Genomic DNA, 14,313 nt, shown 5'->3' with positions numbered 1-14,313 from the left:
TGAGGCGTCCGTGGTGATGGTCTGCCTTGTGTTTGGTTTGTTGAAAGGCAACCCTCTGTTGGACTGGCAGGCCTGAGCCCACCACAGGAATTCCTTTTGAAGGCATGGAAAGATTGGTATCATGGTTTCTAGACTGTGACTGTGTTGAGACCATACATTCCTTAGGTACCATTGCAATTTCCTCATATGCAGCCTGGCATGTGGAATCAAGATTATGCAGGATGCCATGTAACCCAGGGCCTGCAGGACTTTCCTTACAGTAAGCTGAGTTTGTCTTGTCAAAATCATGAAATAATCTGGAAGATGTTTTTGTTTTTCTTCTGTGAGAAAAGCCACGTGAGTGATTGTGTCCAGATCCGCACCCAAAAAGGTTACCCTTTGGGATGGCACTAGTCTTGACTTTTGGATGTTGACTGTGTATCCCACGGCCTGTAGCAGGTGTATGACATAGGCCAAGTCCTTTAACAATTTTTTCTTGTTGTCCGCGTGTATTAGGCAGTCATCTAGGTATGGATAAATTTGAATTCCCTGAAGTCTGCAATGTGCAATTACTGATGCCAGGCATTTCGTGAATACTCTGGGCGCAGTAGATAACCAAAGGGCAATGCTGAGAATTGATAATGCTCTGATCCTGCAAGAAATCTGAGGTGTCTTCTGCAATCTGGTCGGATAGCGACGTGCAGGTATGCCTCCTTGAGATCTAGTCACCAGCCAAGACTCCTTGCCCAACATGGGAAGAAGTTGCTGTAGGGTCAGCATTTTGAATTTTGGCACAATGAGATATGTGTTCAGTGCGGACAGGTCGAGAATAGGCCTCCATTGGTTTTCTTTTCTTGGTACAAGGAATAATCTGGAGTAAAATCCTTGGCCTTGTTCTATAGGTGGTACCCTTTCTATAGCTTTCATCTGAAGTAAATTGCTGATTTAAAGCCTCTGCCTTCTGGTTTGGTGGAAGGTTTGGCATTCCGCCCCTTTTTGGCAAAGTGTGGAAGTGAAACCTGTATCCTTTGTCTATTGTTTGCAATGTCCATGTATCCTTTGTAATGCAATGCCAGTTTTTCGAGAATCAAGCCAGCTTTCCACCCAAGGGAGCTTCCAGTTGATCCCTGGTAGGCGGAATCAGAGTCAAGTCATTGGGTCTGTCCTGTGGTAGTGGTTGTAGTTGTAGCTGAGGCACTACTCCTCTGGTTGGCAGGCTGCCACTGACGGCCCCTGTAGGCACCCTTTGATTGACCTCTGCCTCTAGGGCGTCTGTTCCTGCCCCTCTGTGCTCCGGAGGTGTCTGGAAAGGACCAATTCTTTGTAGGCCAGTTTCTGCTGAACCTCGGAGGTTGGACCTGCAGGAATTCCTTTACTGTTTGCACAGATTTTGCTTTTTCTTCCACCTTCTTTAGAATCTCCTGTGCAGGTGAGCCAAATAAATTTTGTTTCTCCATTGGAGCATCGAGGAGTTTAGCCTTGACATGGTCTGGCAAAGATTGCTCCTTCAGCCAGGCATGCCTACAAATTACTGCCCCAGTCATAGCTGATCTAAATGAAGCCTCCAGTGCATCATAGCCACATTTTAAGAAATGATTACTGACCTGCTGAGAGTTGTGTACCAAATCCTGAAGGGATTTACGGTCTAAAGGTTCAGGAGAAGAAAGCTTCTTATTCAGCTGATCTAACAAAAATTCTTGGTACTGTATCATATGGAATTGACAGTTTAATGCCCTGGCAGAAAGAGTAGCAGATGTATAAACCTTTTTCCCCATCTCTCTAATGCTCTAGACTCTCTTTCAGAGGGTAGGGGATTTTTGGCAGTAGCAGCTGCAACCCCTTTAGGGCCCTGAGAAATAGTTTCTGGGTCTGCAGCATGGGCTTTATACAGGTGGAAATGTGAATCCGGGACCCTGTAATATCTGTCAGGTTTGGCAGGGGCCGGGGGAAGAGAATCAGGTGCAGTACTGACATCATTGTACACATCATCAATTACAGTAAGAACAGGTGGTATGGCTAAGGGCCTATGCTGGGGCAAATGCAAAAAAGGTCCTTAATCTTTTTCTAGAATCAGAGAAATCCTGACCCTGCCATTGAAAGTGCTCCCTCATGGAGTGTAAAGTTTCCCCAAAGGAAAATTCTTCAGGTGGGGAGGCCGAAGGAATAGAATCTTCTGCATCTGAATCCTCATAAGGCAAGTAGGCCCCTTCCTGATGGTCTGATAAATCAGATCCATCCGTGGAGTAATCTGAGGAGAGAGGATGAGAGGGATCAGTCCTGGGCCTTTTGTCTGGAGGAGGTTGGGAGGCCCTGTCTGGGTGAGGTTGGGCACCCCTAATTAAGGATATGAGGTCCTCAGCAAGACTGAGAATCTGAGAACTAGAGGAAGGCCTCTGGGAAGTAGATTTGGCAGGCAAAGCTTTTGAAAGTTTGGCAGCTTTAGCCCTGGAAAAGGCCTTAATAGACATAGAAGCTGGGGGCCTAGCTGCCCCACGTGCAGGGGTAGAAATGTCCAAAGGTATGGTGTCGGACAACTCTTGAGCACTAGCTTCAGTAGGGAATTCTGAAGCCGACTCAGCCGGGGCCTCTCTGGCCTCGGTGGTCGGAGGTATGGTTTCGGTAGTAGTAATAACCGTGGACTCGGTTTCAGCCGAAACCGAGACACTCGCAGTAGACCTAGCCGTGGTTTCAGCCGAAACCGCGGGCCGCGAGTGTCGGTCCTTTTCCTTGCGTTTTTTGACCATATGCGAAGTCGGAGTCTCCGACGGCATTTTATAAGCAAAAGAGGTTCCAAAAAATTCCTCTGCAAACTCCGACCGACGTCTAAGAGTCCGTCGGTTGAAGGAGGCACAGGCTAAACAAGCTGATACGTCGTGGTCTGGGCCTAAGCAAGGAAGGCAGAAAGAATGGAAATCCTTATGAGGTATTTGTTTCCCACAAGTTAAACAATTATTTACTTTGTCTGACATCGGCTGAGGCAAGAAAGAGTCCCCAACGGGGTACTTAGCTTTTTTCGAAGTCTTTGGTAGCTGAAATCTCTGGATCTGACCGACCGGCACTTGCGAACAGCTTCTGCTTCGGGCACCGCGCGGCAAGAAAGACAGAGGAAAATGGCGTCGGCTGATGCCTTTATACCCCAGAAGCTCTGACGTCGGGGAAAGTGCGACATCAGCCGAGGCCAGACCCAGACTTTGGAATCCGGCCGACCGAAGGGCTGCCTGAGGCAGGACAACCCATATGTTATGACTGCAGATGCATCCTTGAAGGACATCAGCTGGATGTCAATTAACATTATGGTAAAGTGGCATGGAGGGGTGGCATACCTATGACTTCAGGAATATTAAAGAAAAAGGCAAACTGAAGGGGAAAAAGGTCATACTAACAGCAGACCTAATGCAGCATCCCAAATATCATATCAAACAATATCTGGCACCTACATTCCCTAATAGTCCTCTCAATGAAAATGATGGTGAATCTTTATCAGGGAATATAGCAGCCAATGTAACTGCTTGAGAATGCTTCACCAGAAGCAATAACCCCTACAGACAACAGGTTCTACGAAGTTAAGATCTGCTTGATCATACCTTCAAAAAAAAAATCAAATGCTTCAACTTGTTCTACTGTGGCTTGTTTAAAAATAAATTAGTTCTATCTTCTTTTTCTTTTGGCTGTTCCCATTAGGGGTCGCCACAGCAGATCATCTGTTTCCATTTCTTCCTGTCCTCTGTATCTTGCTTTGTCACACCAACCACCTGCATGTCCTCTCTCACCACATCCATAAACCTTATCTTAGGCCTTCCACTTTTTCTCTTACCTGGCAGCTTCATCCTTAGCATCCTTTTTCCAACATACCCACCATCCCTCCTCAGCACATGTCCAAACCAATGCAATTTTGCCTCTCTGGCTTTGTCTCCAAACTGTCCAACCTGTGCTGACCCTCTAATATACTGATTCCTAACCCTGTCCATCCTTGTCACACCCAGTGCAAATCTTAACATCTTTAACTCTGCCACATCCAACTCTGACTCTTGCCATTTTGTCAATGCCACTGTCTCCAATCCATATAACATAGCTGGTCTCACTACCCTCTTGTAGACCATCCTTTTCATGCTTACTGGTTCTAGTGCGTCACAAATCACTCCTGACACTCTTCTCCACCCTGCCTGTACTCTCTTCACCTCTCTTCCACACTCACCATTATTCTGAACCGTTGATCCCAAGTATTTAAACTCATCCACCTTCGTCAACTCTACTCCCTGCATCCTCACCATTCCTCTATCCTCCCTCTCATTCACATACATATATTCTGTCTTGGTCCTGCTGACCTTCATTCCTCTCCTCTCTAGAGCATATCTCCACCTCTCCAGGGTATTCTCAATCTGGTCCCTACTCTCACTACATATCACAATGTCATCTGCAAACATCATAGTCCACGGGGACTCCTGTCTGATCTCGTCTGTCAACCTGTCCATCACCACTGCAAATAAGAAAGGGCTCATAGCTAAAATAAACTAGTTCTATAAAAGCAGTATTTATTATGCCAGCTGAATAACTTGTAAAATCCATCAAAAACCAATGCTGATGTTTGGAATTACTATATTCTTTTTTTTCCATATTTTCTGCATATGCATAAGCAAGCCCAGTTTGCACAAGCATTAACAACTCCTGTCATTGTCTGTTTTACAGACACAGAACTCTGTATGAAAGCTGCTTATACTGGTCCATTATGTAGATGCACACAAGAAATACAAACAAGAGAAATTACTTTAACACGAATATCTAAACAAAGATACACACCCTAGTAATAACCATAGATCACAGGAGTCTGATGTAAAAAAATTAAAGACTGCACGGTTTCTTACCTTCCAAATCCTGTAACCACTTTTGCTGAAGCTTTATAAATCCATGTAGCATTTCCAATATTGTTCGCCTCTGGCTGCTCTGAAACAAACAACACGATGAGGTGATAAGTAAACACAATTAGTTACACTAGGAAAAGGGTGTTGAGAGGAGCTGGTCAATGTACTGCAAAACCAGTGCTTCTGAGTGTGATGTTGGTGATCTAGGTTCAAAAATGAATTTGGGTCACTTGAAAGATCAAATGGATGAAAGTCTAATCTAAGGAGAAGTCTTCCCAATGGTACCTGGCCTCCAGAACAGACTGGAGAAATAAAACTTAACCACGACTGTGGACGACAAAGTGTGCCAAAGGCAGGCAAGAAAATGGGTCTAATGTTGCTAAACTCAATGCAAACAGCATTCCTGAGACTGGAGACTTAAAAGGGATAAAAACACCAGGTCTTGCAATAGGACAATTAGTCACCACTGCAGGAATGATCCCCCCCCTCCCTTTGTGCAGTGACAAATGGATGTGCCTGCCTGGAAAGTGTTATAATAGCTAAGCAACATTTAGGAGATTTTATTCCCCCCCTCATGAGTAGTAAGGCCGGTCAGTAACAGATCACTCAGTGGATAAACAAAAAGTACAGTTGTGTACCTACCATAAATGTAGATGTTCAAGTGTATTCACTGTTGCAATCATTACACTTGGGTTATCCTGCTGGCAGGCTACCCGCAGTCGGCCTGAATTCCAAAGTCCTGGTCCGGTGTTGGTTGCTGTCGCCTCTTCCCTAACGTCAGAGCACCAGGGGTATAAAAGATGCAGCCGACGCCATTTTCTTCAGTTTTTCTTGCCCCAAATGTCAGGTGCCACCAAAAGGGTAGGCTAAAAAAACATTGCTTATAAAAGCATGCACTAACATAAACAATACCTTCATCTACAAGAAAATACACCACATATGTTGTATAGGACAGAGAAGTACAGATAAGTCCCAGCAAAGAAGGTGGTATATGTTGGGTGGGTAACCTGGACTGCAACAGTGAATACACTCGAACATCTACATTTATGGTAGGTACACAACTGTACTATGTTCATCGTGTTTTACTGTTGCAGTCATTACACTTTGGTTGAATCCCAAAGCTGAGGTAGGGCAGCTGGGTCTAAATAGAATTAGGAGTGGCTATAAGGTCCTGCAGAACTGCAGTGGCAAAGCTTGCTCTGGATTTAGAGTAAAGAGGTAAGTGGTAGTGCTTAGTAAAAGTGTGCACTGAAGTCCAAGTTGCAGCCTCCAAAATATCCTTGGTTGGTACTCCTCTGAGGAAGGCTGCTGCCCTGGTAGAATGTGGTCTAATGCCCTTAGGCACTGATTTGCCATGTTGTGAATAGCAGAAACGAATGCAGTGTCCTATCCATTTTGAAATAGTCTGCTTTGAGATAGCCCTTTCCTTGTGATCCTGCAGCACATGCCACTAAAAGTTGCTCAGTCTTTATGAAAGCTTTAGTTTTGTCCAAGTAGAAGCGTAGCTGTCTGTGTATGTCCAAAGAATGCAGAAGTCTCTCCCCTTTATTCTGTGGGTTTGGATAAAAAGTAGGCAAATGAATGGTTTGGTTAAGAGCCACACTGGACACAACCTTAGGCATAAATGTTGGGTTTGTCCTTAGAGAAACCCTGTCCAGATGGAAGATAATAAAAGGTTCCACAGCCATTAATGCCTGTAGCTCTGAGACTCTTCTTGCTGAAGTTATTGCTAGGAGCAGAGCTGTTTTCCATGATAAGAATTTTATCTCCGCTGTATTGGCTGGCTCAAAAGGAGACAGTGTGAGTTTTTCCAAGACAAAATTGAGGTCCCATGCAGGTATTGGTGCTCTCCTTGGGGGTCTTATGTTTTTGATCCCCCTGAGGGACTGCCTAAGCAATGGATGTGAAAAAAATTGGTGGTTCTGTATTGTAATGAGCTGAAATGGCATGGATCTTAATTGATGAGAAGGATAGGACTTTGTCCAGCTTCTCAGTCAGCTATTGTAAAATCTGAGGAATATTTGGTACAAGCGTGTCAATTTCTTGTGCCTGGTTCAAAGCAAAGAATCTCTTCCATTTTTTCTGCATAAGATTTCCTGGTGCTGGGCCTCCTTGCCTCCAAAATAACATCCATAACCACTTTAGAGAGAGGTGTATTCTGAATGGTTACACCATCTGCCATGCAGCTAGATTTAGGATTCTGAGATGGCTGTGCAGGATCTGATTGTTTTGCTGGGTCAGTAAATGAGGAATTTGAGGCAATGCCCAGGCAGGGCCTTGAGACAAGCTCCTTAGGATTGGGTACCAGTGCTGGCGAGGCCAATCCGGGGCAATCAGTATCATTTGTGGCTTCTCTTGTCTGACATTTAGGAGTACCTTGGGGAGGAGAGGCAGTGGAGGAAAGGCATGTACTGTAAGGTTGTTCCAGCTGAATGACAAAGCATCCACTTTCCATGCTTGTTTGTGATAAGTCCTTGTGCAGAATCTTTGAAGTTGGCAGTTGTGAGGGGAGGCAAAAAGATCTATGTCTGGGCATCCCCATTTCCTTGTTATCATGCTGAAGATTTGTGGATCTAGTTTCCATTCGTGAGGGTCCATGAGGTTTCTGCTTAGTTCGTCTGCCAGTGCATTTGTTTTTCCTGGCAGGAATTGTGCTTGCAGGTATACTTGGTAAGTCAATGTTGTGTTCCACAAAATCATGACTTGTCTGCAGAGGGGGTAGGAATGTGTGCCCCCCTGCTTGTTTATGTACCACATGACTGTGGTGTTGTCCGTCTTTATCAGCAGTTGTCCTGGATGAAGTAGGTCCTTGAAGGCTGTCAGGGCATTTTGTACAGCTAGCATCTCTTTTTGATTGATGTGAAGATGCCTTTGGCTTGGGGACCATGTGCCCTGAATACATTTTCCTACCATGTGGGCGCCCCCCAGGCATAATCTGAAGCATCTGTTGTTAGTGTTTGCCTGGCTGTGGGTAAAGTGAATGGCTGTCCCTTGTTGTGGTGACAGGCCTGTGCCCACCATCGAAACTCCTGTTGTCGGGCAGGGAATGAGTGAAATTATTGATTCCAGGCTGTGGCAATGTTGAGTCCAAACACTTTTTAGATACCATTGTAGTTTCCTCATATGCAGTCTTGCATATGGAATTAGCAGAATGCAGGAGGCTATGTAGCCCAGAGCCTGCAGAATTTTTCTTGCAGATAACTGGGTCTTTCTTGCCATGCTTTCAAAATAAAGTCAGTTGCCTTTGTTTGTCTGGTGTGAGATAAGCCATCTGGGCAGTTGTATTTAAGCTTGCACCCAGGAATATTATCCCTTGAAAGGGTACTAGTTTTGATTTCTTTTTGTTAACTGTGTACCCTAGGCAAATTAGTAATCTTTACAAACGCCAGATGCTTTAGTATAATTACTTTGGTCTCTGCTTGAATAAGGCAGTTGTCCAAGTAGGGATATATTTGAATTCCTCTTTGTCTGCAAAATGCAATTACTGGTACCAGGCATTTTGTGAAGACCCTGGGCACAGTAGATAAGCCAAAGGGCAGTGCAGAGAATTGGTAGCGCATTGAGCCAGCTATAAATCTGAGGTATCTTCTGCAAGATTGTCTGATTGGGACATGCAGGTATGTCTCTTTGAGGTCCAAAGTTACAAGCCAAGCCTTCTTGCCCAGCATGGGCAGAAGCTGCTGCAGAGTCAACATTTTGAATTTCGGAACGTCCAGAAAAGTATTTAGAATAGACAGATCCAGAATTGGTCTCCATGCTTTATCCTTTCTTGGTACTAAGAAAAGTCTTGAGTAAAATCCTTGTCCCTGCTCTTGTTAAGGCACTGGCTGAATAGCCCCTCATGTCCATGAGAGATGAAACTTGTTTGATTGTGTGGCAGGTCTGGCATACCTTTTGCATTTGGAAGAGTGTGAAGGTGGAACCTGTAGCCCTGAGAAACTACATTTAAGACCCATTTGTCCTGGGTGATCATGTGCCAATTTTGTGAAAAAAGTGCTAGTTTTCCCCCTAAGGGTGCTGCCAAAAGATAAATGCTTGGCATTAGCAGAGGGAAGTCATTGGAACTGTTTCCTATATGGCTGTGATTTGTCTTTTCCGCTTTTGGAGGTAGAAGCACCCCATTGTTTGGGCCTGTATGAGCCCTGGGGCTGTTGTCTGCCTCTCGGGCATCTGTATCTGCCTTTTTGTGGCCTGTCTGACACGGGAGAGGTCCAATTCTTAGAAGGCCAGTTCCCGCTAAATCTGGGTGGCTGTACCTGTAAGAAATACTTTACTGTCTGCATAGATTTAGCTTTATCCTCCATTTTCTTCAACATCTCTTCTGCCTTAACAACAAACAAAGTATCATGCTGTAATGGAGCATCCAATCATTTTGCTTTAACATGATCAGGCAGAGTCTGTTTGTTTAACCAAGCATGCCGTCTAATGACAGAAGCTGTTACAGCGGCCCTGCAAGAGGCCTCCAGTGAATCATAACCACATTGCAAAGTACGTTTTCCCACTTGTTCAGCTGCATGCAATAAATCCTGCATTTCGTTATTCTCAGAACATTCAGAATTTGTCAACATTTTCTGTTTAGCAGAGACATTAAGTATTGCTGATATTTAAGCATATGAAACTGACAATTTAAAGCACTTACAGCTAAGGTGGCAAAAGTGTAAACTTTTTTTCCCATCTGTCCAGAGCCCTAGAATGTCTATCTGAGGGGACAGGGTTTTTTGCAGTAGCAGCCTTGACCCCTTTGGGACCCTGAGAAATAGTTTCTGGGTCAGCAGCAGGGTTTTTATATAGAAATTTATGTGAATCTGGTACCCTGTAGTATCTGTCTGGCTTAACAGGTGCAGGAGGTAAAGAGTCGGGAGACAGGTCTGACTTTGAAAATACATCATCTACAATGTCTAGAACAGGTGGAATAGCAAGAGGTTTGTGCTGAGGTAGTAAAAGAAAGTCTCTGAGCCTTTTCTTAGAATCTGAGTAATCTTGGCTCTCCCAGTGGAAATGCTCCCTCATGGTATGCAGGGTTTCCCCAAATGAGTAATCCGCAGGAGGAGAAGCTGAAGGAATAGAATTTTCAGCATCAGAATCCTCATAGGGAGGAATAGAGTATCCCTGTTCTGAAGAGGAATCAGAGGAAATAGAAACCTGATCAGAGGAATCATATTCAGTGTCTTGCCTAGGCCTCTTATCAGGAGGGGGAGGGGAACCCCTGATCAGGTCTTCGGCCATTTTGAGCATCTGTTTCTTAGGCATGGCAGTCTGTCCTGGAGAATGCTGTACTTGTTTTCTTGTCTTTAAAACTGTTTTAGACTTTGTCTTGGAAGCTGAAGTTGGCTTGATATAAAGCTGTGTAGGTCTGAAAACACCCTCAGAAGCCGATGCCCGCTCAGCAGCTCTGGACCCATCTGAGGGATTAGTTTCCGAAGGCCCAATACCTTGAGTATCCAGAGGCCTAGTTGTCTCCACTTGGGAGTCGGAGGCAGCCTGTGGCTCTGAGGTAGCGGGTGTCAGGGGCTGCGAAAGCGCCTCACTGGGAACCGGCGACTGGTCTAGAAGAGGCTTCGTAGTCGGTTTTGGACCTTGGATGCCTGTCATTTTCTTTTTCCTTGCGCTTTTTATGAACTCCAGTCGTCGGCTGTTCCGACAGCATTATGTAGTTAAACCTTCGGCCAAAGTAATGAAAAGCAAAATCGTACCGACACTTAATAGTGCGTTGGTTAAATCTAGCACAAAACCGACAACTAGCAGCGTCGTGGTCAGGGCCTAGGCAAGGAATACAGTAAGAATGAAAATCCTTATGAGGTATTTGCTTCCCACAAGAAATACAATTGTTAACTTTTTCTGACATCGGTCTGGAGCAAGAAAAAAGTTTCCCCAACAGGGTACTTAGCTTTATAGAAGACTTTGGATCTGAAATTCAGTTTCGAAAATCTCAGGAGTCGGCCTACCGGCACTTGCGAACTGCTTTTGCTTCGGGCACCGCGCGGCAAGAAAGACAGATGAAAATGGCGTTGGCTGCATCTTTTATACCCCTGGCACTCTGACGTTAGGGAAGAGGCAACAGCAACCAATGCCAGACCAGGACTTTGGAATTCAGGCCGACTGCGGGTAGCCTGCCAGCAGGATAACCCAAGTGTAATGACTGCAACAGTGAAACATGATGAACATCAAATAGTGAGGGAAAGCATACATTCAAAACAAAATACTAATAAGTAGCTTAAAGTTCTTTATAACACAGAGTATTCACCTCAATCTAAAATGCATAGTCCATCTGGTAATGCAGTACTCACATAGTACAACCACTACAGAGTTCTTAGGGGGCAATCTCTCACTGCTATATGAGAACAATGCTTGTGTTACTGCATCACAACTGCCAGCCATGTCTACTAAGGAATTCATCCTCTTACTGAAAGGATGGATATGATACCAGCTATCTCATTAAAACATCAACATCTAATACATAGAGCTCAAATCTATGTACTTGTATCACAAATTACAGTCAATAAAAATGGAACAACAGGTATTTCAAAATCAGTTCAGCAAAAACTTGGGTCAGAATAAAATATGTAACATGGCAAGGGAAGTCTACTCCCACCTACATAAGCACCCAGGCTTAGCCATACCTATCAGAGCCAAACACAATAGTGAAATTTAAGAAACAAAACACTCCGGTGGTCCACCAGCTTAAACAAATGCTGGGATTCAATAAACTCTATGTAGACTTCACGCTAATTACATATTCATGCCATGCACTGCATTTAAACATAAACAAGTCAGATTTTGTGGCTGGCAGGAAACTGTGTAAAGCAACATGGACAGCAGCAGACATACAGATAGACCTGTTTACCTACTGACAAACTAGGTCAGTGGGATTGCGCGCAATGCCACAATGTTTACCAGGGTTAATATTATAGTAATGTATATAGTCAAAACACATTACAGGACAGTGTATACAGTGCAGAGTATTATGAAATACCATTTCAGGCATTCTGAACAAAAGTTGTGTAATGATCTGTAATGGTACATGGACTGCCATTTAAAATAAACAGTCAGGGGAAGTGTGTGTATTGAATGGGGACCCACAGATGAATTGTAGGAATGAACACAGGGAAAGAGGACAGGTGAAACATCGTAATATACAGCAGATGAGGCCATGTAAATGGAAGGCAGTTGTAGCAGGAACACTAATCACATAACATGATACAGTACAGACTGCACAGTGAAAAAAAGAAGTAATGTATCCACCATAATGTTCCATGTTTGTTGTCCTTGTTCTCGCCTTCCTTCTTGCTGTTTAGGTTCGGAGCCGACCGTCGGAAACGACTCGGCCATACACTATAGCTCGAGAGCTTTTACTGGCTCGAGGCTAGCCCCTATCTCAGCATGCCTAGCGGTAGTTACCCAGATCTCATTTGTGATAACCCAGTACTAGACCATACAATTAGAAAAAGGTATACTCTAACATATCAGAGGACACCTATGTATAAAGGTGCAAACCATCCGCAAGAGTAAAAACGGGAGACTAGGACTAACCAAAAGGTATGGTAAAAAGGAAACTCAGCCAGTATAATAAAAATAAAAAAAAAAAAAAAACAAGGAATTCCTCTTGATCCTCCAGGAAGGGGGAAGGTGGGGGGATGCAAGAAGGAAGGCGAGATCAAGGACAACAAACATGGAATGTTATGGTGAGTACATAACTTCTTTATGTTACATTGTCCGTATCTCGCCTTCATTCTTGCTGTTTGGGACAGTGTCCCCAGCACCTGATTCTTGGGTGGCTCACTGGAAAAAACTCTTCAGGACCATGTTACCAAAGGATGCCCTGTTCCAGGAGGCCACATCTACTTTGCAATGAGTGATAAAGGTATGAGGATAAGCCCATGTACCTGCCACACAGATTGAATCCAAAGGCAGTCTGGCTTGAAAAGCAATAGAGGTAGCCAAGGCTCTTGTTGAGTGTCCTTTAATTTTCCCTGGAAGTTTTTGTTTACACAAATCGTAGACATGTTTTATAGTGTCTGAAAGCCACTTGAGACTACGCAACCTTTTTTATTGTCCACAAAGGATATGAACAATTGGTCAGATTTTCTAAAGTCCTTGGTCCTGTGTAAATAGAAACGTAACTGTCTATGAATGTCCAACTGATGAAGCTTATACTATGCCTTGTTGCCATGATTGGGGAAGAAAACAGGAAGCTCAATGGATTGATTCAAATTGTAGTCAGAACATACCTTGGGTAAGAAAGAGGGGCTGGTTGTGAGAGAAACCCAATCTATATGGAAAATCAAGTACGGGAGATGAATAGATAAGGCCTGTAATTCTGAAACCCTTCTAGCTGAGGTAATTGCAACCAAGAAAAAGGTCTTCCAGTCAGAAATTTGAGTGGACAAGAAACAACTGGTTCAAGGGGGGGGGGGAGAGAATCAGAGAGTCTAAAACTAAATTTAGATCCCGGGGGGGGGGGGGTTCTCTTATTGGAGGTCTTAAGAGGGTAGCACCTCTTAGGAATGCCTTACATAGCCTATGGGACACAATATTGGACCCCATTTCTCCTATATGGAAATTAGAAAAGGCAGCTAGCTGAACCTGGATAGTAGCTGCAGCTGCTCCTAGCTCAAAAGTTTCAGTAAGAAATTTGTGAATCTTTGAAATGGGTGCAGTAAAAGGATCAACCTGATTTTTGCCTGCCCAACAAGAGAGCCTCTTCCATTTACTAGCATAAAATTTCCTCGTAGTGGGCTTATGGGAGGAAATCAAAATGTGCTGAACCACTGGAGAAACACTGGGCAGCCCTTGCTAAGACCAGAAGTGGAGAAACCAAGCTGTCAGCTTGAGAGTTTGAATGGAAGGATGGAGAGCCCCCGACTGATGAATCAAGAGATCTGACGCTGGGTCCAGGATCCAAGGCTCCCCCCCTCTGCAGGTGAGGCCAAAGGAATGGGAATCATATCTGACAAGGCCAGTAAGGGACAATGAGGATTAACTTGCAACCCAACAATTGTGCTTTCTGAAGAACCTTGGGTATCAGGGGAAAAGGTGGAAAGCAGTCCTGGGAGTCAATCATGAACAAGTGCATCCCTGGGTGACTGCCCCTGTGGTGGAACTAGGGCAAAGTAGCTGCTGCTTTTCTTGTTGAAGGGGGTGGCAAACAGATCGCAGCATGGCTGGCCCCATTTGCAAAAAATCAACTCTGCAACTTCCTGCTTCAGGGTCCACTCGTGAGACATCAGAATAGCCCGGCTGAGCTTGTCCGCTATCATGTTGGATTTGCCTGGGATGTGCGTTGCAGCCAGAAAGCGTTGGGAAGACATTGTCCATTGCCAAACTTGTAGAGCCTCTCAACACAAGGGGTAAGACCTGGTTCCACCCTGTTTGTTGATGTACCATACTACTGACATACTGTCTGTCTGAATTGTTATAGTCCCTGTAGGTAGAGAGTCCTGAAGTGCTTGCAATGCCAGAAGCACCATTCTCATCT

The 14,313-nt window shown here is 44.5% G+C and overlaps 1 protein-coding gene across 1 annotated transcript in view; it reads right to left on the bottom strand.

The window, feature by feature from the left end:
* MMS19 (MMS19 homolog, cytosolic iron-sulfur assembly component) overlaps positions 1-14,313 on the bottom strand; it is a 2,295,919-nt gene that overhangs the window by 1,304,410 nt on the left and 977,196 nt on the right. Inside the window, exon 12 of the mRNA XM_044055580.1 lies at positions 4,842-4,920. Coding sequence (XP_043911515.1) covers positions 4,842-4,920 — 79 coding nt within the window. The remainder of the gene's footprint in view (positions 1-4,841; positions 4,921-14,313) is intronic.

Source organism: Protopterus annectens, chromosome 14.part0, assembly GCF_019279795.1.
Source record: "Protopterus annectens isolate FY-2018-M chromosome 14.part0, PAN1.0, whole genome shotgun sequence".
Taxonomy (NCBI): Eukaryota; Metazoa; Chordata; order Ceratodontiformes; family Protopteridae; genus Protopterus; species Protopterus annectens.
Note: the sequence above shows the minus strand (reverse complement) of the source record. Positions and strands in the feature narration are given on the sequence as shown.